The sequence below is a fragment of the Pistacia vera genome, unplaced genomic scaffold, assembly GCF_008641045.1.
Source record: "Pistacia vera cultivar Batoury unplaced genomic scaffold, PisVer_v2 Contig557, whole genome shotgun sequence".
Lineage (NCBI taxonomy): Eukaryota > Viridiplantae > Streptophyta > Magnoliopsida > Sapindales > Anacardiaceae > Pistacia > Pistacia vera.
This window is the reverse complement of record NW_022196398.1, coordinates 317,088-344,802: the sequence shown is the minus strand read 5'-3', so window position 1 is coordinate 344,802 and position 27,715 is coordinate 317,088. Positions and strand designations below refer to the sequence as shown.

General features: G+C 34.6%; 5 protein-coding genes across 6 annotated transcripts; 3 read left to right on the top strand and 2 right to left on the bottom strand.

Annotated features, from left to right (window-relative positions):
* Nucleotides 1-2,312: 2,312 nt before the first annotated feature.
* Nucleotides 2,313-8,099, bottom strand: LOC116108216 (purple acid phosphatase 23). 2 transcript variants are annotated; one of them, XM_031394483.1, is made up of 8 exons: nucleotides 7,689-8,098; nucleotides 7,409-7,600; nucleotides 6,314-6,650; nucleotides 5,030-5,247; nucleotides 4,692-4,882; nucleotides 3,681-3,962; nucleotides 3,025-3,151; nucleotides 2,313-2,500 (listed from the first exon to the last, which is right to left on the bottom strand). In XM_031394483.1, exons 1-8 carry the CDS (start codon nucleotides 7,951-7,953, stop codon nucleotides 2,379-2,381), a joined length of 1,734 nt encoding a protein of 577 aa, XP_031250343.1. In that variant the 5' UTR covers nucleotides 7,954-8,098; the 3' UTR covers nucleotides 2,313-2,378. The 2 variants fall into 2 exon arrangements, with proteins under 2 accessions (XP_031250343.1, XP_031250344.1); XM_031394484.1 differs by lacking the exons at nucleotides 2,313-2,500; nucleotides 3,025-3,151 and having other exon boundaries at nucleotides 3,736-3,844; nucleotides 7,689-8,099.
* An 82-nt stretch (nucleotides 8,100-8,181) lies between these two features.
* LOC116108197 (probable cinnamyl alcohol dehydrogenase 1) lies at nucleotides 8,182-15,613 on the top strand. Its single transcript, XM_031394466.1, has 7 exons — nucleotides 8,182-8,197; nucleotides 13,327-13,423; nucleotides 13,522-13,635; nucleotides 13,715-13,942; nucleotides 14,146-14,431; nucleotides 14,504-14,654; nucleotides 15,411-15,613. The coding sequence occupies exons 1-7, from the start codon at nucleotides 8,182-8,184 to the stop codon at nucleotides 15,611-15,613; spliced, it is 1,095 nt and encodes a 364-aa protein (XP_031250326.1).
* A 582-nt stretch (nucleotides 15,614-16,195) lies between these two features.
* On the bottom strand, nucleotides 16,196-18,900 carry LOC116108223 (probable small nuclear ribonucleoprotein G). The gene is made up of 5 exons (XM_031394491.1): nucleotides 18,858-18,900; nucleotides 17,800-17,852; nucleotides 17,660-17,682; nucleotides 16,377-16,498; nucleotides 16,196-16,272 (listed from the first exon to the last, which is right to left on the bottom strand). The coding sequence occupies exons 2-5, from the start codon at nucleotides 17,832-17,834 to the stop codon at nucleotides 16,210-16,212; spliced, it is 243 nt and encodes an 80-aa protein (XP_031250351.1). The 5' UTR covers nucleotides 17,835-17,852; nucleotides 18,858-18,900; the 3' UTR covers nucleotides 16,196-16,209.
* Nucleotides 18,901-21,525: 2,625 nt separating this feature from the next.
* Nucleotides 21,526-22,512, top strand: LOC116108196 (protein FAR-RED IMPAIRED RESPONSE 1-like). The gene has a single exon (XM_031394465.1). The coding sequence runs from the start codon at nucleotides 21,526-21,528 to the stop codon at nucleotides 22,510-22,512; it is 987 nt and encodes a 328-aa protein (XP_031250325.1).
* A 424-nt stretch (nucleotides 22,513-22,936) lies between these two features.
* On the top strand, nucleotides 22,937-24,842 carry LOC116108195 (protein FAR1-RELATED SEQUENCE 1-like). Its single transcript, XM_031394464.1, has 2 exons — nucleotides 22,937-23,538; nucleotides 24,689-24,842. Exons 1-2 carry the CDS (start codon nucleotides 22,937-22,939, stop codon nucleotides 24,840-24,842), a joined length of 756 nt encoding a protein of 251 aa, XP_031250324.1.
* The last annotated feature ends 2,873 nt before the right edge of the window (nucleotides 24,843-27,715 follow it).

Below are 27,715 nucleotides of genomic sequence, written 5' to 3'. Positions count from 1 at the left end.
GTGTGTGAACAACTCTCACGCTCGATCTTGTCGTTTCCTGTCGGAATTAGACTTCATCGGCTTCAACGCCCTCACATGACCAAAACCCCCTATTTTCTGACTCATTAACTTCTTTGATTGCCGACGCCGTTAGGGTTTGGATTCGATCATTCTTTGTTGGATTTTGATCGTTTCCGACGACTAAAATCGAATTGGTCACCACTATTACAACCAGCAACTCCAACTCTTCAAAACCCTCATGTCCCCTTCAACTATTCAGTCGCCGTTCGTTGGCGATCTCCTTCGCGATTTTTGATCAATTGGCTAATTTTGATTATTGATTTAAAGAATTGATTAGTTTTTTAGAGTTCTAGTGGAGTGTTTGTTTGATTTGATCCGATTTTCAACATTTCTTCTGTTGGGTTAATTTGCTTTATGGTGGGTGTTGTTTTGGAGAGGTGGGTGTTGCTTTGTAGTGTGGGTTGGCTGTGATGATGGTTTGGAATGAGGTGGTGATGATGGTTTGGAACAATGTGAAAGGCAATTTGGTAATAGCACATCTCAAACCCAATCGTGATTGACAGTGTTTATTTAAGAATGAGAATCTAGAATTTATGAAACCTATATACTAACCTTATTTCAGTAAACCTTGGGTGGGAACATGTCCATTACTCAAGAAAATAATAACAAAATATATTTATTTGTAGGAAGACATTAGACATACATATACACGTACACCAATGGTGACAATTAGGTGGGTACAGCATTATTTTAGTTTTAGTTTGTCACATCACTAAAATGTCACTAATGAACTTTTCTATGTATGCAATGACGTATTTAAGATTGGACATAAAGCAAACATTTTAAGGACAACAGAATCTACACACATATTGAGACAGTATATCAGATATCACTTTAGGAGAACTCAATATATGTTACATAATTGATATTTTGGAAATAATTAAAATATATTTATTTATTTGTAGGAGTAGGAAGACATTAGACATACATATACACTATACCTCTACACCAATCGTAAAATAGGTGGATACAGCGGCCAAAGGCTTCCATGAAGAGTTAATTCTTTTCTTTTATTTAATATTTTAGTTTTTTCTGTCTTCTCAAAAATATTTTTTAGTGTTGTTTTTCTTAAAAAATAGTTATAACAATAAAAAATTATTTTTATAGTTATTACCAATTTATGGTCAAACAAAAATATCGTTTCTAGCTAAGGTTACGTTAGTCTTTTTTATGTTTTTTATTTATTAATAATTATAATAAATGACATTAAACCAGTTAATTTTAACGAACTTTAGTGTTAAATTTAAGTGACCCTTTTAAATTTTAATAGAGTTTTATAACTTCGTAATTTTTTTGAATTAACGACTTTCCTCTACCCAAATAATAGCTTAATGACATTTTCCACTTATAGACTTTTAAAATATCACTTTCTCATCTAAAAATACACTTTCCGATTTGACAGCAAACAGAGAGCAAACTCGATCTATTAGGGCTTTTAAAGAGGGGAAGTTGATGAGTCTTTTGGTGATAGAAGGTTAGATTTTGGTGGTCGTGATTGATCGGAATTTGACTTAGGGGAGGCGGTTGCACAAACCCTAATCGTTTGATTGCCGATGATTGGCTAGGTCGACAAGAGTAAGGTTTGATGGGTTTTAGTGAGTGATGATCGAGAAAGAGAATGATAGTGATGTAGGGTCGCAACGATATCAGAATCGATCGACAATTTATGGGATCGACGAGAAAGTGTCATTAAATTTATATTTTTCAATGAGAAAGTGATATTTTAAAAGTGTAGAGATGAGAATATATCACTATACCATTGTTTAGGTGGGAAAAAGTTGTTGACTCTTTTATTTTTTCTTCTTGTTTTTAAAACAAGTGGTCTAAAATTGACAATTTTCTATATATAATTATTGATTTGACTTGTAAATAATGTAATAACTGTTACATATAATTAACTTTTTTTCTATAATAAAATTGTACATTCAAGATATTTTAATTTAACATGGATGATTTTGTTTTGGTGAAAAATTGGGCTATCAAATTTTGGCCAAGCTAATCCTATGGGTTTTCAGTTTTGGGCCTATTTAGTGTATTATCTCCAACAATAGTAAAAGTGAAAACATTGCTCAAAACTATCCAGGATATCAATATTAAAAATTAACTTGAAATAGAATATCACTATTATAAAGTACAATTTGACATATATATATATATATCATTTGAGATGTTTCATTTACAACTCTAGGAAATTTCTTTGGTAGAATATATAAGCACATTGAAATCCATTATATTACATCCTTTAGATTGAACTTGGCAAGAATTATATACAGTGAAGAAGAGAAATTTAATCAGCACAATTACATGCATATTTAATATCATTTTACAGCAATGATATTGACAGCCATTATGAATAATATTATTGACAGTATCCACTTACATTTTCCTGATATAGCTGCTGCTTCACTGTTTGAGCTCCTAGTTGTTTCAGGTTGCTCCCCTGTCATCAGAAAATCAGAAAAGCTTAAAGTAAATGATCAATGTGCTAATTTGAATCGGATCTTAATGAAAAAATACATCAATGAAAAGTTATATTGTTTTTTCTATTATAAGAAAGCAGACCAAACTCATCCATCTCAAAAAGTGGGGGGAAAAAAAAAAAGCCCCTTTGCTAGAAGTTAGAAAGAACCCGCTATGAAAACAGGAGCGCTGGAGTTTACACATTAATTTTTTTCACATGTTGAACTGTATGCATCAAAAGGTGTCTATACTGCTCCTAAGAGAGACAATTTTATCCTATTCAACTGACTTCATCGAGAAACATTACTTTAATGATTTGATGATGAATGGTCTAGTTGCTGACTACAGTACAACCGATAAGTAATTGATCGATGACAGTTACCACAAAGATTCAAGAATGCTTTCATTCATTTTCTAACTATTAAGTTTGTAATGAGGCCATTTCATAAACGAGAACAACTAACAAATGACCATTTGAAACTAAAAGTTATATCAGAGAATCACTTTTAGAGGTGGAGGCAGAGCACAGTTCTGGCTGTCTCACAATATAGATTTGGTCACCATGACTATCTTCCTTGTAAATATCCTGATTTCTGTGCCAGGTCCATAATGCATACGTTGAATTTACTACCTGCATCAAGAAACGGACAAAATCTTGATGAAGAAAGACACAACTCAAAGAAGAAACTAGAAAGATCATAACAAATTCTGTGTCGGCAGGCTTTGCTTTATGCGAAATAGTGAAGAACCAAATACATGCCAGAGTGTTTCGTTAAGCCACAGCATATTAATTTAGCAAATTTCTACTCACAGATCTGCATTTTAACATAATTGTGCATGCATACACTCACAGGTTAAACCAGGATTGATGTAGCAAAGTAGGCATACTTTAGAAACCCTTGAAACTTTATATAGACACATTCAAATGCAACAAGAAGGGAGCCACTTCATTTAGATTGGTGCCGGAGTACCACGTTAGTGAAGTCTGTTATGAATAAATCTGAATATATGCAAACTCTGTGTGTTGTTTAACATATAAGTAACAAAATCCATGTTCAATGTTCCACATCTAAACCTAAAAGGCATTAGGGTTTGGTTAAGGGAAGAAACTTAGTATTGCATTTGCAGAATTGATGTTAAGATTCTTAAAGCATATATACCTCAAGTATTCCATGTCCAAAGCTGCTTTCTCTCAATGCACTCCATTCCGGCTGTTTGCTCCAGCAAAAGTTTCCTTTAGCAGGACCTGAAGAGAAATTCAAATGACATATGTTCCCAAATTCTGGTATGTTATCTTTAGCTGAGGGACACTTTCCAGGGTCATCCGCAAAATCAACATCAATTTTCTCAATATTTCCACCATCTCCAACTGTTATGTAAACAGGTCCACAAGGATCCAATGTATAATTATAAACTCTATTCATCCGCTCATAAGCATGAACCTGTATAGAAGGCAGCATATATTCAATGAGAAAGAAGAATATTTGTTTAAGTGTGAATTTTAGTAGTATCTAGTTTTCTTTTCAGCTTTCTTATATCTCTAACTTGCTCTGATATAAAGTATCAGCTAACACTTTTACCAACCATAGCAGATTCATTGTATATTCATCTTCACAATGTCACACGTGAATAACAAGGTTTTCAGTTCTAATTATATAACCCGTATAGGAACTCAGTCTTCAAAACAACGATATAGTTCTACAATTAAACTCATCCTCTGTTAAATTTTAGAAACTCAAATGGGAAGATATAAGAACAGAAGTGATAGAGATAGTGGTAGCAAGATATTGTCAAACTCCATCACAATGAAGGAGAGAAGGCAATGATCACCAGATAAGAGAATATAATCTTACTCTTAACAGTACAGATTTTTTTAGTTTTAATCTAGGAATTTTATCTTGTCCAGAAATAGCATAGTTTGAGACAACTAAATTTAAAAGGACATTAAGTAAAGGAACTCTCCAATACTTTTTAAGATGTTGACTATAACATCACTCTTAGTCTTTTCTTGCTTCAGAGAAACAACCACACATAACATCAACAACTAAACCTCCAAGCACTGCATGTGAATTGAAAATGCTCTAAAATCAAATTAGATGAATCTAACCCAAATAATTAAACTTTAAGGTTGTTTCTTATCTATATGATTAAAATAGATACGTTTAACTTACATGACCAGAGAAAACAATGTCAACACCATTTTGATACAGAAGTTCTTCCATTTCTTGCCTCATGCATTCAAATTCTTGATAGTGTGAAGAATAGCTATTATACCAAGGTGGATGCCATGCAGCTACCAGCCAAGGGGTCAGATCCCGGTCTACTTTATGTAGATCTTCCTTTAGCCAATCATACTGAGCTCCTACAATTGAGAACAGTCAGAATTAACAGCTGGATAGAGAATTTCAATATTAGAATTGGGATATACATCCTAGCATTGCATTCTAATCTGAAAAAATTAGACATGTCAGGGTTTATAGTTATGTCTTGATCATAAATTTTCAGTTACCAGTGCTATTGTAATCGACATATGCTCCTAACATGATGAAATGTATCCCTCCAGCATCAAAAGAGTAGTAGAAGTTACTGTGAGAATCACTCTCTTCTGACGGAACAGCAAATCGGGTCAAATAAGATTTGAAAGTGATTCCAGAAACTTGAGGCTCTATCTCATGATTGCCTTCAACGACCATCATAGGAACTCTTGAGATCAATGGCTCCATGAACCTAAAGTATGAATTTAACTGTGTTAATAATGAAACTATGTCAAGCAAATTGAAACTTAAGCTAGTACAGCATCCATAACTCCGTATTTCTGGTCCATTATGTAACTTCAGATAAGGGCGTTATACTTTATTTCAAGTCAGTACAGTCTCCAACTTTACGCCTTGCATTACAAGTACTAATCCTGGACTGATATACATAAACAGTGAAAGAGTATTGTAATTGGCTTTGATGGTACGAATATAGGCGACATTGGAGATTAGAAGTATTTGGACTCAGTAATCGTCAAAACAGAAGTGTTGGAAACCCAAAAAGAAATTTTAAGCTATCAAAGTCTCCATTGCATTCTGAATTTTCTCGGACTTGGGATTTGAAACAACCCTTGAAGAATTTTTCCTCTTAACATTTTTTCGGTTGAATCTAATAATGACTTCAAATCCTTTCATCAAGGTAACTTCTCAACATAGAAACAATTGTATAAAGAGAATATATCTATCCAAAAGACAACCACATCAGAAAAATGTCAAAAATCAAGTGTTAATAACAACCAGTAATCATAGCAGTGATAAATTTCGTAAATATTGGCCAATTAGAATTTGCTAAAACCAGTGAATAGAAGGGGGACTAATCATCATAAATTTGCCAATGCATTTTCAACTTTGAAAAGACTTTTTAGATATTAAACAAGTTACTGTGTTAGCTTCACTGACAGATTTCAAAATTAGATAATTGTCATCTACGATGCTATGGCTACCTTTATGAAAATTTTCCATAAAAAAGTTAAAACACTATAAATTAAACACAGATTCAAAGTGGTGTGTCAACTCATGTTAGCATTATGCAAGAAATGAGGATAATGGCAGTCAAGTATATGCCTAACTAACTACATTGACAACATTGTGTGCATGTATGAACTTTTATGGTAAATAAAACTCTTACAAGATACATTCATCAATAGAAAAGGATAGACTTATGGGGGAGTAAATTCAATTGCAAGACAGCTACTGAATTTGAGCAACATAAAATTAAAGATATAACTGTTAATTTACTGAAACATAGGAGATGTTACCTTCCCCATCCATCCCACCGGGGTTGATATGTCTCTCTAATAGGTGCATTTGGGAATGAACATGAGTAACAAGAAGCTCCTTTCCCACCGGTTGTAAGGTACTGATTTGCATAAGTTAAGTCTCCCACCATTAAGATCAATGAGGGATCATTCTGGGTCAGATGATCGATAGTTGTTGACGAATTGCTGGTGAGCCCTAGATCTCCAATAACTCCTATTCGGCGAGGATATAAAGTTGGGCTAGGCAATGGTAAAGTTTCAAAGACATGCTCTTCACTCATAGCTGGAAATTTGCTATCCCCACACTTGAAATAATATTTTGTTCCAGGTTCAAGATCTATCAAATTAGTTGACAAATTAGTAATCAATGGATATCTCTAGGTATTTATTGATTAAGCTAACTGTCTATACATGAAAAAGAAAGAGGTGGAAATTTTATACCTAATGGAGGAAGATATGAATATATAGCTGAGCCATATTTGAAAATGACACAGGCAAATTGAAGTTCGAAACTTTAAATGCCAAGAAAGGCAATGAACCACAGTGGCTTAAACTCACTTCACAGGAAAATTTAATTAGACAATTTTAACAACTTGACCTTCACTGATCACGAAGGACCTATATGCGATTTTTTCTATTAATTGATCAGAACATTCAATTTAGCCTCTTGGCCTCATAAATAATCTCTTCTCAGAAATACTTTCCTAAGCTTGTAAATTTTTCAACTAATTTCTTCACAGGCGTACCAGATTTGAAGAGTTTCTCATTACCAACTGATCAAAGATGATTGAATGATAGCAAAAACACCACAACCATTAATCAAACAACCCCATAGTTAGCTACCCCAGAAAAATACAGGTCTTTATATCTAGTTCCTTCATAAATTAGCAATAAGATATTTTCTTTCTAAGTTATGCTTCCAAAGCCTAACCAAAATGTAGTCTAGATAATTAGGCAAATCTTTGAATAAGCATGAAGTGTAGCTCGTCAATAAATCCATAAAGAATAACAAATTGCGACAAATGTTAATAACAATTGCCAGTGCATTCATAATAAGAGTAAAAAGAACACACCAAACTACAAAGTTAATCTTACCATCAATCCGCACATGGTGAATGATGCCGGAGGTATAATTCAAGAGGCCCTCAAATGGATACAATTGGCTATAAACACTTGCATTGCCACTACGTTTACTTGTATATTCTCCACTTCTTTTCCCATACAACACCTCACTCGCAACAGATGAAGGATCAAGAGCAGTCACATTAGACCCAATCTGGGCATCCCCTGAACCAAAACCAACCAACCCATTTCAAAAAATCTATCAAAGTACACAACAAGAAATCGTCCAAAACATAAATGTAAGAACAAGTACCAGTAACCCAAGAAACCCACATTGAAGTAGGTGAAGAGATAGCAAGAGCTATCTGTTCTGGGAAAATAGAAGTAACATTCTTCTTCAGCCTTGGATGATCCATAGGCAAGTCATCACTGCCTGTACGTAAAGAAGGATCAAAACGACGAGTTACAGGCTCAAATGGGCCTTCTAAAGTGGTTAGTATTGGTTGATTTTGGGCAACAATAATGGTTATGACAAAGAAAAAGCTTAACACAAAAATCTTTAGTGCAGAGTTCTCCATTAGAGTATGTTTAATTGTTTCTTCGTTGTTTCAGTTGAAGTTGATGATGTAAATGAGCATTGTTGTGTTTGTGATGTCTTCAAGATTCTTGAAAGATAAGCAAAGTTGATTGGCAACAGATTTGGTGTTGTGTCAGTTGTCTTAGGAATTGAATGATCGTTGTTTTGGCATATCTGCAACAGGATAATGGAATATGCCGCTTTGTTTGAATAAATTTATGGGCAGAGTATGCAACAGTCAAAGCGTACAAAACTTTATGGGTGTCTTTTATACAAGCCATAGCTTTAACAAATATAGCATATATCAAAGGGTAAGTTAGATAATGATGTTAGGATCAGTTCAATTTCTTATTATAGTTTTTTTAATAAAAAATATTTCTTGTTGCCAATCTCAGGATGATCCTTGAAATTTTGCAAAGATCTTTTGTAGGATCAAATATGTAACTAATTGCAACAAAAAGTATCTATTAACGATGGAATAACAGGGGAGGTAAGTGTGTGAAGTTAAAGCAGGAATTTTGGAAGCTACAAAGCGCGCTGTCTATTTATTTTGATGTTCCTTTCTTCGTAACGGGAAGGCTACCAAATTTGGTTGGTTGTGGAAGGAAAACAGAATATTGATAAACCCAACATCTTGAAAATACATTTCACGTAGCCAAGTGTAAAAACAACTATTGGTTAGAAATTTCACAAATATAAGTAATTCATTCCTACATTATTCGAAAATAAACAAAAAATATATATATCTCAAGATCTAATACTGGAGGTTATAATATTTAACTTTTTTATTAATATGTGGATGAATGTATCAAGATTTGATCAATCCCATATTGGAATAATTTGAGAAGTTACAGGTACTATGATCCACATAAGAAAAAGAATAATAATTGGTTTTATAATGAAATTATAAATTTTATTTTGAATCCATTGCATTCCGACGAAGCTTATGTTAATAGCCATGACATTGCCATTGCCCATCAAAACATCAGGCATCCACACCCCAACACAAAACATAAACACCACTAACCAGTCGTGACATAATGTGAAACAAGTTTGCCTTTTGCTTTTCATCTTTTGTAAAAGTAGTCAGGATAGGTCCCAAATTTTTTATCGATTCAATACATATTAAATTTAATCCTCAATCTTAATATATGCTTCAAATTGCAAACATTGAATCAAATATAATTTCTCTTTTTTTTTTTTTTTTTTTTAATCGTGGGTGTCTAGACTAGTTTGTACGTATCTCAACTTATCTTTTGGGATCCTGAAGTTGACATCCAGGTAAATCTCTTCAATGACCAGCCCTATTATCAACTCAGATGAATCGAATTCAAGACTTTTTAAATAATACATCTAAAAGTCTTAATTAACCGTTAAATCACTAAATAGTAGTTAACTTCCCTTTTATTCTGTTAAGTTCTTTTCATTTTTTTTTTAAAGTGATATACTAATCAATGCCATTTTTGTTAATGAATAGAATGGAGTTTATAGATAGAAAAATCTTACGTGGGATGCATTTTTTTTTTTAATTTTCTTTTATAATATATTTATCATTATTTTCAAATAAGTATTTATTCTCTGAATGTAAACTTTTCCATGTGTGACATGTTTAGTAGAACATGGATGTGTCATCCGTTACGAGTTACGACTGGGTCACTTCATACGCAATGGTTAGTCAGATAAAAAAAAAAAATTCCGCCGTCGGGGACTGGGCCCTTACATCTCATGATAAACAAAAAGAAAACTATTTTCCTAGTCAACGGTTTCGGGTAACCAGTAATCGACTTTTACTTAAATCATTTTTTGGCTTATGATTATGTTTAAAATACTATTTTATTATTTAAAATTTTTATTTTTATTTTGATTTCGATATCGCTGCTACTCTATATTGTTGTTATTTTCTTCTCTAATTATCACTTATTAAAACCTCTTAAACCTTACTCTTGTTGACTTTGTCAATCGTCGATAATTGAGTGATTATAATTTGAGCAACTGTCCTTATCAAATCGAATTCCGATCAATCACAATCATTAAAATCTAACATTTTATTATCAAAAGACTCAAAGATCTCACTTCTTTAAAAGCCCCAACAATTTGAACTGAGTTTATTATCTATTCTTCGTCAAAATATAAATTTGAGTAATAAAGTAATACTTTCAAATAGATGAGAAAATGTCATTAAGCCATTCGGGGGTGGGAAAAAGTTAACTCTCCAGGTAAACTATTTATATATTATAGTATTATTACCTTAATAAATCCACCAATTATATGCCTATTTTTCATGAGCATTGAACATTGGCCATCAATCTTATTCGGGCAGTTTATTAAAACAACCTTTCAAGTTTGAATTTAATTAAAAGGCTATCAAGTTTTAAAGTTTTACTAAATAACCATATTATTGATTAAGGGTAATTAAATTGATTAGTGCTTAATTAGGACTAATGAAGTATTATGTAATCTTTTAAAAATTATACTATATTCCCAAAAACCCGAAATTCTTGCAAACAAACCCAAACACCTTTTTCTTCCTCCCGCCATTAACGCATCTCCACCTTGGTTGCTGTTTCTTCTTAGCTTCGTCTACATCTTCTTCTTCATCTACATCTTCTTCTTCCTCCTTCGTCTACATCTTCTTCTTCCTCATTCCTCTATATCTTCTTGTTCCTTCGCCATTAACACTTTCTTCTTCCTCCACCATTAACATCTTCTCCGCCAAAGATCCCCCTCCTCCTCCTCCTCCTGACATTTCGTGTAAATATGTGTATCTCCTCTTTACATTTTATATTTAGATTTACAAAGATTTAAAAATGGATGGGGTTTGGGTTATGATTTTGATTTAGTTGTTTAGGTTGTTGGGTTGTGTTTGATGTAATGCAAGTTGAAAGGAGTGAAATTTGTTGAAAATTTGTTCTGGGTATGATGGACCGATTGTAGGTGGAGATGGCTGAAAATGTGTTTTAGAACTGATAGATCGCTTAAGCGATCTGATATATGACAGAAGATCGCTTAAGCGATGTGGTATAAGTCTGGTTTATGGTACCAGATCGCTTAAGCGATCTGGTATATGACAGAAGATCGCTTAAGCGATCAAATATAAGTCTCGTATATGGCAGCAGATCGCTTAAGCGATCAGATATATGGCAGCAGATCGCTTAAGCGATCAGGCTTATTTGTACTAGATCACTTAAGCGATATACTTGATTGTTTAAGCGATGCAGTAAACAATATACTTCAGTGATGGTCGACTGAACGCTTAAGCCTAAGGGTAATTTACTTCAATATTTATTTTCCATGTTTATGGACATATATTTAATATAGACGTAAAAGAACTAATTTAATTAAAATATAATAACGATCATAGTCCATTGAATGAATCGTACACCTGATATGTTTAATATAGACGTAAACATTCTACACCATATATGTTTAATATAGCCGTAAAAGAACTAATTTAATTAAAATATAATAACGGTCATGGTCCACTGAACGAATCGTACACCTGATATGTTTAATATAGACGTAAACATTCTACACCATATATGTTTAATATAGCTATAAAAGAACTAATTTAATTAAAATATAATAACGGTCATGGTCCACTAAACGAATCGTACACCTGATATATTTAATATAGACGTAAACATTCTACACCATATATGTTTAATATAGCCATAAAAGAACTAATTTAATTAAAATAAAATAACGGTCGGTCTTGGTCCACTAAACGAATCGTACACCTGGTAGATACTATAAATGTTTAATATAGCCGTAAAAGAACTAATTTAATTAAAATATAATAATGGTCATGGTCCACTGAATGAATCGTACACCTTATATGTCTAAAATAGCGTTAATCGCTTAACCAATCTAGTGAAATACAATAAAAATAATCCAAATACACTGGATCGCTTAAGAGATTTCATTTCTCGCTTAAGCGATCCTGTGTATTTAGACTTCATGAACAAGACAGAATCAATGTGCTGAGACTCACGATCGCTTAAGCTATTACAAATCGCTTAAGCGATCATGTCCGAGGCAAAATAAACTTCTGCCTAGATGCACAATCGCTTAAGCGATTCTTCGCTTTTACTATTGGTCGCTTAAGCGATCTTAAGTGATTAAGAACAAGACAATAAATAAGTGTCCAGACGCAGGATCGCTTAAGCGATTCTTCGCTTTTATTGTTGGTCGCTTAAGCGATCATGAACAAAACAATAAATAAGTGCCCAGGCGCATGATCGCTTAAGCGATCTTTTGCTTTTAACGTTGGTCGCTTTAAGCGATCGTGTCCGAGGCAGAATCAACTTCTGCCCAAATGCACGATCACCTAAGCGATCTAAATTCGCTTATACCAGATCGCTTAAGCGATCTTCTGTTATATACCAGATCGCTTAAGCGATCCTTTGCTTTTACTCTTTGTCGCTTAAGCGATTTTAGATAGCTTAAGCGATCATGTCCGACGCTTGGAATTTGTGTCAACATCCTCCTCTTCAGTTTCAATTTCAACTCTTGCCCTCCCTTGTTTCGCCAATAGAATGTCTTCCGTCGACGCCGTCTCCTCTCCTAGTGGAGCAACTTTAGTCATCGGAAGTTACTCCATCACAACTTCTTTTTCTCCATTTTTGGTAGACCCAATCGTGCCTATAATTTGGGGAGTATATGGGTTTTTTTCTGTTTCTTTAAGGACTCAGCCATTATAACTTAATCGGGAATGGCAAGGAATGAAAAAAATGCAAAAAGCAAAGAAATTGAGAAATTGCAGAAAATTAGAAGAAAAAATGAGAAAGAGAAAGAACCTGAGAGAAATGTGTTCTGCCTTTCAAATTTTAAATCAACTTCTCTTTATTATACTCTAACCCACAAATGTTTAAAACTTTTCACCCTAATCCTTTTTGGTGCTTTAATTACACTTAAGTATGCCACGTCATATTTTTTAACCCCAAAAAAATCAAAAAGATTTTCATGGCCATTTTGTTAAATGAAACTTGGGATGGCCGGACAACTAAATTTCCTCGTCTTATTCATCTCCCCCAGACTCCCAGCTCTAAATTCATGGCGCCTATCCCGCTATCCGTGCTGATCAAAGTGGGCGGTGGCTTTATTTCTTTAGTTATTCGATACAGTGATTCGTCAAACTTCATTTCATGTGATTTTTCCGTCGTTCTGGTACTAGGAAATCCACTATATATACTCTTACATATGAATGAATTTCTCCAAATCAAATTAAACTTCCACGCCATATTTACACTACCCACCATTAATTTCTTCTCTTCTATAAGGCCTTCTGCAAGGCGAGTTATTTTCTGTACAAACTCCCATTAGTTTCTGGTTGAATTCTTTGTTACAAATCGCTCAGTTTCGTTTATTTTAACAGAACCAAAAATGGCATCCGGCCAAGTGGGCAAAGATTGCTTTGGATGGGCCGCACGAGACCCCTCAGGAGTTATTTCACCTTACCAATTTAAGCGAAGGTAAAGATTTTGAACAATATAGAAAGCATGCATATTTTAATTTTATACATGGCGTTTCAGCGATTAATTTGTTTGTTGTATCACTTACTTTCCTGCAGGAGTGTTGGAAGTGACGATGTTTCATTAAAAATAACTCACTGTGGAGTTTGTTATGGTGATGTACTTTTTACCAGGAACAAAGTTTCAGAAACAAAATATCCTACAGTTCCTGGGTATGTGACTGATTTTCTAGTTAATTTCAAGAGCTCTTAATTAATATGATTTATTTACGATGTTTAATTTTCATAATAGGCATGAGATTGTTGGAATTGTGCAAGAGGTTGTCACCAATGTTGATGGCTTCAAGGCTGGTGAGCGTGTTGCAGTGGGAACATATGTTAATTCATGCAGGGATTGTGAGGATTGCAACCATGGCTTAGAAGTTCATTGTTCAAAGCTGGTTCATACTTACAATAGCGTTGACGTGGACGGTACAATCACTAAAGGAGGATACTCCAGTTTCCATGTAGTTGATAAGAGGTGAGCCACCTTTTCAAAATCCCAAGGTTAAATGTTTCCATGTAGCAACTGCAGTAACTGATACAACACATTGACATCAATCATTTCTAAATATTTTAAGTTTTAGATGAGTTTGGGATATAACAAATGGATTACTAAAACATATATATTCTTTATCTACTGATTCTATCATTTTTTTTTTTTTTTGTTTTTTTCATCTGCAGATACTGCTTCAAGATGCCAGAGAATTATCCATCAGCCTTGGCAGCGCCATTGGTATGCGCTGGAATTACAGTGTACACGCCCATGGTGCACCACAAGATGAACCAACCGGGTAAACGTCTAGGCGTAGTTGGGTTAGGTGGGCTTGGCCACATGGCTGTGCTATTCGGGAAGGCTTTCGGACTGCATGTTACAGTTTTCAGCACAAGTATATCGAAGAAAGAGGAAGCCTTGAACTCTCTTGGAGCTGACAGATTTGTACTCTCAACTGATGAGAACCAAATGAAGGTAAAATTAACCAGTTTTCAGAATTCAATTAATGGATTCATCATTAATGATTGTTGTTTTGTATATATGCAGGCCCTAGCTAAATCTTTGGATTTTATTATTGACTCAGCATCAGGCGAACACTCTTTTGACCTATACCTTTCACTCCTGAAGTCTAATGGCGTCTTGTCCCTGGTGGGCTACCCAAAAGAAATTAAACTTGCGCCTGCTAGCATTCAATCCGGTAGATAATATAATTAATAATATATAAGCTTTGAGGAATAAAATAACTGCTTATACAAATTGACATGTGCAGGTTTGAAATCCATTAGNCAACAGTCAAAGCGTACAAAACCTTATGGGTGTATTTTATATAAGCCATAGCTTTAACAAATATAGCATATATCAAAGGGTAAGTTAGATAATGATGTTAGGATCGGTTCAATTTCTTATTAAAGTTTTTTTAATAAAAAATATTTCTTGTTGCCAATCTCAGGATGATCCTTGAAATTTTGCAAAGATCTTTTGTAGGATCAAATATGTAACTAATTGCAACAAAAAGTATCTATTGACGATGGTAGATAAGTGTGTGAAGTTAAAGCAGGAATTTTAGAAGCTACAAAGCGCGCCGTCTTTTTATTTTGATGTTCCTTTCTTCGTAACGGGAAAACAGAATATTGATAAACCCAACATCTTGAAAATACATTTCATGTAGCTAAGTATTGGTTAGAAATTTCACAAATAAAAGTAATTCATTCCTACATTATTCGAAAATAAAGTAATTTCATTGCATTCCGACGAAGCTTACGTTAATAGCCATTGCCCATCAAAAACATCAGGCATCCACACCCCAACACAAAACATAAACACCACTAACCAGTCGTGACATAATGTGAAACAAGTTTGCCTTTTGCTTTTCATCTTTTGTAAAAGTAGTCAGGATAGGTCCCAATTTTTTTATCGATTCAATATAACTGCTTATACAAATTGACATGTGCAGGTTTGAAATCCATTAGTGGAAGCTGGACAGGTGGCACCAAACAGACGCAAGAAATGTTGGATTTTTGTGGTGTAAACAAAATATATCCGAAGGTGGAAATAATCCCAATTGAGTATGTGAATGAAGCTTTTGAGAGGATGGCAAAGAATGATGTTAAATATCGTTTCGTCATAGACATTGAGAACTCCCTCAACCTCAAGTGAAGCCATATACATATCATACACATATATGGCCTTTGTTTTTGTTTTCAAATACGGTCTCAAGTTATAGTAACTGAATAATCAAGTCCACCAATTAGCGATCTTTGGAGTCTCCTCCATTATTGACGTACTTGAACATAAATTTTGTTTTATTTCACTTGCTTTATTGTTTTCTTGGATCATTTTGTTTCTAAATAATAAAGACTCTCCCTAATCTGGTTTCTTCTTAGTTTTAGCATGTTTAAACATATATAAGTGATGCAGATAATATATTCAATTGCCAAAGGAAAATTATATTTATGCCCTTAAAATTTGTCCTCATGAGACGTGTGTTTTTTTCATTTGGCGCATGTTAATCATATAATTGCGTTTGTATATCATAATCTAGGGAAAATGGTTAGTATACTTTCATTGCGTACAATCTCATATATGGGATGGAATGATGTATAACACATTTATATAGACGCAAATAAAATAAAAAAGAGGATAATTGATATGGTATTGTTTATTAAGGTTTGAAACTAACTAAACTCATATTTTATCCATAATACATAACAGTAACAAAATACATTGGATCAGCATCAATGGGAAAACCAAGGTCACTGTGGTCTGCTAACTGGTTCAAGAGCTTCTACAGTGACGACACTGTTTCCTCTGATAACCTGCAGCAGAAATGTGATATCAATTAGAAAAGACCGCTACAATTTCACTACTCAAATGGAAGTTCAACCGTCTGCAAACAACAGGAAAAGGCAAAGAAACTCACCACCATCCCTATATCAGTTTTCTCATTGCCATTCACCTCCACTGTGTTGTCAATCACAAGATTCATAAACTGATCAAACCCACGCAGTGTTCCAACAACCATCCTATTAGCATTCAGCTTGACTGCAGTACAAATTCCAGTTGGTTTTCAATATTTTGAAAATAAATTAATAATCTTGCAACAGATATGTCCATGCTGTCTACAAAAGCTATGAGAAGCAACAGATTGAATGTTGACCATGCTACAAATCTGTACAACATACCCAGAGACATGCTTGTTTCTAATGGTTGTTTATGGACTGAATCACATAAGCAGTGCATAAACTCAAGAAGAGTTAAAAGTCAGCTTGGTTCCGTGAATTGCGACAGACAATACAAAGAAAAATTCACAGGCATCTTTCATTAATGATATCTAGCTACAGATTCTAAACCAAGCCCCATAGGAAATGTTCATATGGAAATCTAAAGCATGAACCCCATAAATAAGAGAGTTGCTGCAAGTGGCAGGAACTGAAGAATGCTCCAGAGAAACATAGATACAATGAAGACAGATTTTTCGGATGACACCAGAAAGAAAGGCACTCTTGATATTGCGTTAATGCCTATCTTCTAACTAATCACATTTAGTGAAGCAAAGTTATTCCCACAGCGACATAACATTTTGCACTACCCAAATTTCCATTTTGGATAAGTTTACATCTCAGACAAGAGAAAACTCACTAATAACACAATAATGTCAATAAAGAAATTTATATTTATTCATTTAAAAAAGCAGATTTCGTGCCCTATAGAGAGGAACAAGCATAATTGGCAATTTCAAATGGAAAATTTATGCAAACACTATGAAATTAAAAAATTAAAACAGAAAATTTTTGTAGAATGCAGAATAGATTATCCAGGAAATATCTCAGTTATATGTAGCCCAGAACGCAATTTTAACAAAACGATAAATTAAACTGACAACATATCAATAAACCCAACAGAATTCTAGAATGTAATATTCATGAAAAACCTCGACCAAGTATTTCTGAAAGATTGACATAATCAATATATGAAACCCATAACATAATCCCAACAAGCAAACACAGTAATTAAAATTAACCAGAAGCCAAAATGTTACGTGAATTAAACTACTACCAACATGACAAACTAAAGAAAAACTCGAGTCTAAAGAATTACAATTCTTTCAATTACACTAATTTTGGCATGAATTTAGCCGTTAATTTAATAAATAAGTGAAACAACAAATAGTAAAAAATTAAGATTGCATGAAAGAGAACTTACTCTGAAGCTTCTTGTCCATGTACCTGAATCAATCCAAAACCCAAAATCGAAATCAGAAATGGTGAATCAAACAAACAATATAAATTCAACATTGCAATAAAATATAAAAAATAGAAGAAACAGAGAGTGCAAGCAATTACTTCTTCAAATCTGGAGGCTGTCCTGATCTGCTCATGGTGGAGACTGCAACTGACTGAATGAGAAAGCAAGCAAGAGAGTGTGTAAGAGCCAGCAAGAGACAAAAAGAAACAGCAATAGGTCAGGGCATGAGCGAAGCCCCTCCCCAGCCCATTACACTCCAAAATTAAAAATTGAAAAAAAAAAAAAAAGTGTAGTCATAATTTTGAAAATACACAGAATTAAAAATGCAAATAAATGATTAACCAAGATCTCACAATGCAAGTATAACAGAACAATAATCTCTGCATAATATATTAATCATAAAGTCGTAATAAAAATCTTGAAACATCAATAAAAGAAATAAGGGAATTTTCCGAAAAAGATTCAACTTCATAAACCATCAAACAACCATAAAATAAAGTAAAATCAGCATCAAAACTAAAAAGAGAAAAACACACCAGCAAACTAGGGGGAGACAGTTAATCACAAACGTATTAGAAGATAACTATCTTAAGAGATTAAAAAATATATATTAACAGGTAATCTTACACTGCTGTGAAAATAGTAAGTTCTAAAAGGATTGAAATGTCATATCGATTATATGGAAAAACTGAGAAAATTCTAACCGAATAGAAAACGAGATTCAAAACTGCACTTTATAGTAACTAAACACACAACATTACACGACCCGAGCTGCTGTTGCCCATAGCGCTGCTGAGCTAAGATACCAAAACCCTAGTTCTAAATTGTTTATCAGTTTATATAATAATATATTGGGGATTGGTATAGTGTTCATAATTGGGAAATTGGGAAATATGATTATCAAAAACATTAATGCGAAATTCTTCATAAATCATAAGTTAAATAGTGACATCTATCAAACCAGAAGCTAACTTCTCCATCACCTTGAAAGAAAAATAAAAATCAAGCCACATGACTGTAAATGCTATTAGTCAGGTAACTCCTTTTCATTAATCAGTAACTCTCACAAATATGAAAGCTTGTTTTCGCACAAATTCACAACAGATAGAGGATTACAATTCTCAAGAATCTAAGTGAAAGAATAACACCAACTTACTTGAGAGGCAGTAGAAGGTGGAAGAGACCGGAGACGACGACCGGTGGCAGCTCTTGGTTTTTTGTGTTCTTGTGTTGTGTACAGTCCTCCAGGGTTTGTAAATTGAAATCTTTTGTTTTGATTATGGAGATGAGATATAGTGCGGGCAAATGTATTATAGACCTCTAAAAGTTAAAATCATTTCCATCCTTCTGGTTTAATAAAAGAATCAAGTTGGTTCCCAGATACTAAAGAAACCCCTTACGTTTCGAGATAGTGACATTTACACCCTTACCGTTAAATTTTGTTACTAAAACCCGTTAAAATCGTGACAAAAGACTAAAATACCCTTAAATTTATTGTCATACTAAAATAATCAATAAAAAATAAACCTACTCTAAATAAATAAATAAAAAAAATTACCATTGCAATCATTCAATCAATACAACCCAAAATTAAATATAAAAAATAAGTACGACCGTGGCAACCACCACCCATGGCAATAACTCACAAACTCAACTAAAAAATGCAAACTCATAAATTCATTTTGGAAACTCCCTAAACTCCAATTATTTGAAAGAGAGGATTTTGAACGCAAAAACTACAATTATATGGTTTCTGTAATATTTATCAAATGCTAATGAATGTGCATTTGCATAGCGATTATATGATTTCTATAGTATTTATCAAATGCTTTTGCATAGCAATGGACAAATAGCATTCGTAACCACTTTCTTTCGATAGCATATTGAATATTTATGGTTTGAGAAACACTATGCATACTACTGGTTTTTACTAACCAGCCTACAACATGACGTGACATCTGACGTGGAGATGCCAATTCATCTGCCATGTCAGATAATTTAAAAAAAAAATTTGTGAAAAATTTTTGTGCACAACTGGGTTTACAGAACAAAATTTTGCCTCCGTAATCTCAATCTTAATAACTTAAAATCTTCTCTCCCAAATCCCAATCTTAATAACCTAAATCTTCTCTCTCAAATCCCACTCTTAATAACCTAAATCTTCTCCCAAATTAAATCATACTCAAAACCCAAACTACCCATCCCGAATTTGAGCATTTGAACTGCCGGCTGCGACATCCATTGTCATTGTCGCATTTGTCTCTGTCGCTAACCAGTGAGAGTTCCTTTTGAGTGGTAAGAGCTTACTCACTCAATGATCTCTCTTACTTACTTGTTGCTGTTGGGAGAAGTGGAACACAACACTTGCTTGGTGCTTTTGAGTTGAGAACCATGTATAAGTGTGTACAAATTTTATGATAAACAATATTATAGTAAAAAGGAGCTTTGTAAATCCGATAAATTGAGGAAATTCCGTGCAAATTAAAACAGTGAAAGGAACTGCATAATTTGGGGAAGAAAAGGTGAAAAAAATGGGTTGAGATGTTTTATATAAGGTGTCGTGGAGCTTGCAAAGCTTAATATTCATAGTGTTTCTCAAACCAGTAGTATCCCAATCTTTGCCTCCAAAAAGTACTACTGCAAATGGCTGTTCATCAAAATGTCACATAATTCGTGAATCTTCAAAATTTGAACAATGCATTGTTGAAATATTTTTCCTTTTCATATTAGTTGTGGCCATTTCAAGTACTGCGTTAGATGGGTATAAGAATGAAGTAAGAAATGAGTAGATACTTGTTCCTAAATCTTCAAAGTAGCTAATCGAATATACACCTTGAATTGAAAGACATAGAGTTGTATATGGGTTTTACTTTGGTATTCCATAAGGAAAGGACCAAGATAAATATATATATGTTGACTTGAGTCAATTTACAACTTAATTATGTGAACAATTTATTTTAACAAAATTCTGAATTTAGTTTACATAGTATCAGAGCTAATTTGACTGACTTCAATGGCTGATTTCAAGTGCTTTTTGCTGTTGAAGTGCATGATCTCTATTGTAATGGAAGTGTGTCTAAATAGGACTTCAATTCTTGTTATTTATGTTCCCCTTGCTTATCTTTTTGTTATATGTTCGGAAGCATGTATAACTGAATCATTCTCTAGTTAGGTACGTATATGGAGTTCTTGAATTCAGAAATATGATCAGTTGTTATAACCATTTTTCGTTTTAGGGTTCTGGTTGGAAAAAGGTTGGCAATTTTTAAGGACCTTTCCAAACAGATTCACTCAGCGCCTTTCGGACAGACATTTCCAGATCAATACTATCAAGAGGGTATGTTACTACTGCTTATACCAATTCACTGCCTGTGAATAAAGGTGTAATTCTTTCAGGATTTTTCGTTCTTTTTCAATCAAATTGTGTTAAGACATAGATGGTTATCTTCTTGATTTAACTATAATTATTAATTGTCTTTTCTTAATTATTAATACACAAGTTTAGTTTAGTTCATTGCATCCAAAATGAATTTAAGTTGTTAAGGGTTTTGTAGAGGAGCAGAAACAAAGGTTGATAACATGCAAGAGCAGACAATGGAGGAGATAAATGAACAGTTAAAGGCTTCAGTTTCTAATACTGAAAGGGTAAGCATTGTAATGAAACGAAGTTATTATTATGTATCAATGAGTACCCATGTTTGTATGATAAATGATAAATTTTTGTATACGCACAAGTTAATGTAGTTTAAACAAAAATTTGGATGGTTTTGTTTCTATTATGTTTGTTATCTTATAATATTTTAATTCTGGGTATTATAATATAAATGAATCAGGATAATCAATTTGAAGAAGTTGAAGATAGAGGAAGTGCAGAGGAGGAATGGGAGCCGAAGCCTAGGATGGTTTTTGATTCACTTGATAATCTTTTCCAATACTACAGAAGCTATGGGAATAGAATGGGGTTTGAAGTTATTATAAGATCCTCAAGGAAAGGAGATGATGGAGAGGTGACAAACGCAACACTAGCTTGTTCTTGTACTAGGAAGTCGAGTAGTAACACCCGAAATGCTTTTAAATTGTACCCAGTGACAAAGATAGATTGTAAGGCTTGGGTTGGTGCAGCCGTATGTGGTAACAGAAAATGGCAAATATGTTCAGTGGGGTTGAATCATAACCATGAGCTGAGTAGCCCAACGAAAACTAGATATTTCAGGAGCAATCGTGGTATACAACCATATGTGAAAAGGAGACTTAAAGTAAATGATAGGGTCGGGATTAGGCCGAATAAAAATTTCAATTCCATGTTAGTTGAAGCAGGCGGTCCTGAGAATTTGACTTTCTTGCAAAAAGATTATAGGAACTATATTGAAAAAGTTAGGAGATTGCGACTTGGTGCCGGGGATGCTTATGCAATCCAAAAATATTTTTTAAAGATGCAAAAAGATAATGCAAATTTCTTTTACATGATGGATTTAGATGAGGAGGGTCGATTACAGAATATTATATGGGTGGATGCAAGAAGTAGGGTTGCATTTAAGGAATTTGGCGACGTTGTCACATTTGACACTACATACTTGACCAACAAGTATGATATGCCATTTGCGGCGTTTGTTGGTGTTGACTATCATGGGCATTCAATACTCTTAGGTTGTGGGTTAATCTCCCATGAGGACACGGAGACTTTTGTTTGGCTTTTTGAATCTTGGCTTGCATGTATGTGGAATTGTGCTCCAAATGCAATAATCACTGATCAAGACAAAACAATGCAGAATGCAATCGAGATTGTGTTTCCGGGTACATGGCATAGATGATGTTTGTGGCATATAATGAAGAAATTGCCAGAAAAGTTAAGGGGTTACAGTGAATACGAACGTATTAAGTTTGCTTTGCAAAACGTTGTGTATGATTCATTGACACGTGAGGAGTTCGAACAACGTTGGACTGGATTCATTGATAAATACAACCTTCACAACAATGAGTGGTTACTTGGACTATATAATGAAAGACAACGTTGGGTGCCATCGTTTGTAAAAGACACCTTTTGGGCGAGTTTGTCCACCACTCAGCGGAGTGAAAGTATGCATGCATTCTTTGATGGGTATGTAAATTCTAAAACCACTTTGAAACAGTTTGTAGAACGGTATGAGAATGCACTGTGTGATAAAGTAGAAAAAGAAAAGGAGGCTGATTTTAGATCATGGAAATCATGGATTCCTTGTATAAACCGGTTATCTAATGGAGAAACAATTTCAGGAGGCATACACGACCACAAAATTCAAAGAGTTTCAACAAAAGCTTACTGCTAAGTTGCATTGTGAGTTGTCTTCTTTGCGTGCCACTGAATCTGAAATAGAATATATTGTAAAGGAAGTTGTCGTGGTAGGGGAGACATGTCATAGTGTGCCTTTTGTGGTTTGCTGTGATGACCGTGGTTGTGATGTTCGTTGCAATTGTCGATTGTTTGAATTTAGAGGGATTATTTGTGGACATGTAATAACGGTATTGCTTCGTAAAGAGATTTATCATATACCTGAAAAGTTCATTTTAAGAAGGTGGAGGAAAAATGTATATAGATGCCACACGAAGATTAGAGTCAATTATAATAGCTGGAGCACGACTGCTGAAAGAGAACGGTTTGATCAGTTGTCTAATTCATTCTCTGAGGTAGTTGATTTAGCCTCAATCAATATTGATGATAGTAATATGGTGATGCATATAATTACTGACATGAAGAAGAAATTATTGTCAAATGAACGTGCTGGCAGGATTGATAGCCATGGTGACATGTCATGTCACAGTGATCAAATTTTGATAGTGTTCACGCCAATTCCACAAAGGCAAGCAATAAAATTTTAACTCCCCGGGCTGTTCGTTGCAAAGGTCAACCTCCATTCAAAAAGAAACAATCAAAGCTCGAACAAAATGTACGTAAAGGTAAACAAAAGAAATTTCATGAAAAAGTGTGTTGCGACATCCCTGAATCGATTGTATGACGGGGGTTCCCAAGAAACCAAGTAAGCAAATGAACATTTTCAAGATGCGATTAACTTCTAAGGATGTGAAGAAGGAGTTCATATATTAAGCCAGGTATGATTCATTAATTTTCTACCCTTTTCTTTTTGGTGTACAATTAATTTCTTAAGTCATTTTTTTGTACATTTTCCAGAATTACAGTGAAAGGTCAGTCGCTTACAGGCCGTATCCCACAGATTCAAACTTGTGAATGAAGAATAATGGGTGAAGACCATGGTGAAAAGAATAGACAGTTTGAAGATGTTATATCGTAAAGTTGTATTATATAATTTATTTTTGTTCGTTTATAATCCAAGTTAAAGATATCATGCTGTTCTTGGATAATATTTTGTTCTTGTACCATATATTGTGCATAGTTTCTTACCCTTGTATCATGAACAATAAATGTTGTTCTTGTATAATATTTTGTACATGCAAGACCTCAATTTAAAAGATGCAAGATTTACTATAAGCAAAAAAACATTTTATTAATACAATTGCTGGTATTAGCCATTTCTTGTACAATATTTTTACCAAACAATACATGACCCCACAACATAACATTGGGGAAAGAACATCTAAACCTTGAAGCATTTGAAAACCTAAATTAGAAGCAATAAATTACATCAATGAGTTGCAAAAATATGGTTCTCTTTAAAAAAGTTGAGTCCGGTGAGTTGACTTCTTGATTCTGAACAATCAATTTATGTGATTTTGTTGATGGCTACGAGTGGTTACAGGGGTGCTGGGGGTGTTAGGTTGGTGAAATATGGGTTAGGCAAGGCCAAGAAAGGTGGTTGGGGCGCGGGGAGGGCAGGGTGGCTTTGGGGGGGGGGGGTGTGCAGTTGTGGTGGCAGGTGATGCTTGGGAAAAGACTGCAGTGAAGGGGGGTAGTGTGTGGTGGTGGGTGATGGCTGGGAAGTGACTGCAATGGACAGAAAAATGAGGGCAGTGTGTGGTGGGCAATGGCTGCAGGTGGTTGCAGGGTGCTGGCGGTGTTAGGTTGGTAAGTTGGGCAAGGCCAAGAAAGGTGGTTTGGGGCGCTGGGAGGAGACGTACATGCCCTGGGAGCTGCTTGCATGCGCAGGCGCTTGCTTATTCCTTGGTTTTGGTTTTGGCAAATGGTTGAGCAAGTGGTGAGTAGAGAACATATTATGGTGGATATGGTGACTAATTGACTGGATGCATGGGGAAGTTTGGAAAACATTACAACCAATCAAACAACACAAACACTCCCAATATAATCAATTCCCATCAAACAAACTCCAAAATAAATATGTCAATCAAGCTGCCATTCCCACCATCCATTCCTCCCATAAGCCAAACCACTTTCACTATTCTTCCTAACTGTAAAGAGGTTAAAGTTGTTTTCAGCACCAAGGTATATGTCATCGTCAAGAATTTGCCATTGTATAACCGGATTTTTTGATTGATAGCAGCAAGCAATTTGCCATTGAAGGCATTCAATGAATAAACTGCTCCCTTAGTTTCCTTCTCCGCAATCAGTTGTAACTTACCATCTTCCATTATGAAAACCAATATCCTCCCCTACACAGAGAAAAGACACAATTGAAATATGAACATTGCTACAATATGTCAATCTCAAACTGAAAACAAAGATAACCTGCATCTAGTTTACCTTGGTAGGCTCATTTTCTTTCGGCAGAACATAGGCAGTCCCAACACAGTAATAAACATTACTATCATCAGAGAAGGAGCATCTGAGGATGGAGCAACCATACTCGAATGTGTCAAGTAGGTAAGTTGATATGAACTCAAATGTTTGGTCGTCTAACAAGCGGATGAAGTGCATTTCAGATTCTTCTACAGTAGACTGGTTCTTCAAACTACAAATAGCAAAAGTTCGGGAATGCTCTTGATGACAGATACGGCGTGCATGCTCCCCAAGAGGTATAGAACGGATATGAAGCTTCTGGATGTCATCAATTGTGCCAATAGTAAGCTCACCTTCTTTTGCAATTGCAAGGCTGTTGATAAAAAAAAAATTAATCAATGCCTCTTGAAATATATCTTCAGAAGTAAGATAAACTGAAAAGCACTCGGCTTGGTCATGTTTCAAATATACTTTTTGGATAATATTCATCTAGAAAACAGTCAATCAGAATGTGTTTTTGATGTCCTAGTTTATTGCATGTTAAAAAGATATCGGCCTGCTTCTTTATAAATTTAGAAGAAACTATTCTATTGTTAGATAACCAATATATATTGATTCAGTAAGCACTACTGGCTTAAACAAAAGATGTTCATAAACAACAACAGGGCAGAGATACATGGTATTGAATACCTCACTCCAAACAAACTGGATACAGGATGGCCATATAAAGAAGCGAGAATAGAAATTGACATGCATATTAATTAACTTGCAGACCATTGAGATATCTTAATCAACCAAGACTAATTCAGCATATTATAACATATAATACTTCTTTCAGCTAGAACCCAACTTATAACTCAACAAAAGTGACCAGATTACTCAACAATATTGTAAATTATATATATCAATGAATATACTTCAAAACCATATAAATTCATGAATAAATAGTAATCAAAACCGTGGCATATATGCAATTCACTATCACACAAAATACTGAAAAACATCAATCTTTTACAAGTATCCATGAGCAGACAATCATTGCTCAAGTTCTAAAATGAACTTCCTAGTTCCAGAAATTATTGCAATCAAAAGCATTAATCAATGGTTCTGCACAAATTGGTTTTACAAAGCATTGTTTTCCAAAAGAAGTTCCAGCATTTGATGGAACCAAGGATTGATTCAATTGACGAACAGAACCGATCCATGGAGCTGTAAACCAAAAAGAAAAATGGAAAAAAAAAAAAAAAACACTGCAGTTAATTGAAACAATCACAAACCCAGAAAACAAGTTCAAACATTGCATTGGTGGGTGATCTTCAGTGGGGATGATAGGGGTTTTTGTCAGGGGAGGCTGGTGAGGTGAAAGGTGGCGTCAGGGTAGATTTCTGATGTCGAAATCGACCGAAAATTGGTTTGAAGAGTGCGAACCCTAGATGAGCGGCGACCGACGATTGGTGGGTGATCTCCGGTGGGGATGATAGGGGTTTTGCTCAAAGAAAGCCGGTGAAGTGAAAGGTGGTGCCAGAGTTTATTTTCAGTGCCGGAGTGGTGGTTGGAGATTTAGAGGAAAATGAGATTCACAAATGGTTTTTTGGGCAAAAATTCGTAAGCGGGAATTTTTTGGGGAATTTTTTTTTAAAACTATCTGACGTGTCAAATGACTGATGTGGCATGAATTGGCATCTCCATGTCAGATGCCACGTCATAGTGTAGGTTGGTTAGTAAAAACCAGTAGTATGCATAATGTTTCTCTTATGGTTTATGTTTCTTTTTTGAACCTTTTTATAGCTTTCATTTTGACTTGTGTTTTGGTCCAAGTGTAATGAATACCATATCAAAAGCGTATGGGAAGGTCTTAGGCTCATAAAGTGAGGAAGTCCCTCTACCTAATAAGTTAGTCTTTTGGGTGTAAAACTCCCAGCCCATGACACAAAGGACTTTTACCATTATTAACTCATCCCAAAGTTCAAGTAAACTTGGGCTTTCACATTCTCTTTGCCACTTTTGATTAACACCATTAAGCTTGATTGATGATAGTCTGAAAGCCTTGTGAGTTTCTTTCTTTCTTTCATCGTTTACTTTGGATGGATTAAAAAATGCATGTAGATTCTAAAATCTACGGTTACGGAAGTAAGGTCTGTCCCGTAAGGTCTGTCCCAGCCCATGACACAAAGGACTTTTACCATTCTAGCCTATGTCATGAATTCTGACACCAACCTAACCAGAATTGAATCGCGACCTTGGGCTTGCATAGTAGAAAATGCATGTCTGGGCCTGATAAGGCCCAAGGTAATTTTTGACCACCACAGTTAGCTCCCCACTCTCTAAGCTAAAAAGTATTTAGCTTGGAAAGTAACTGGTCCGAAGGGAGGTTGACCAGGCTAAGT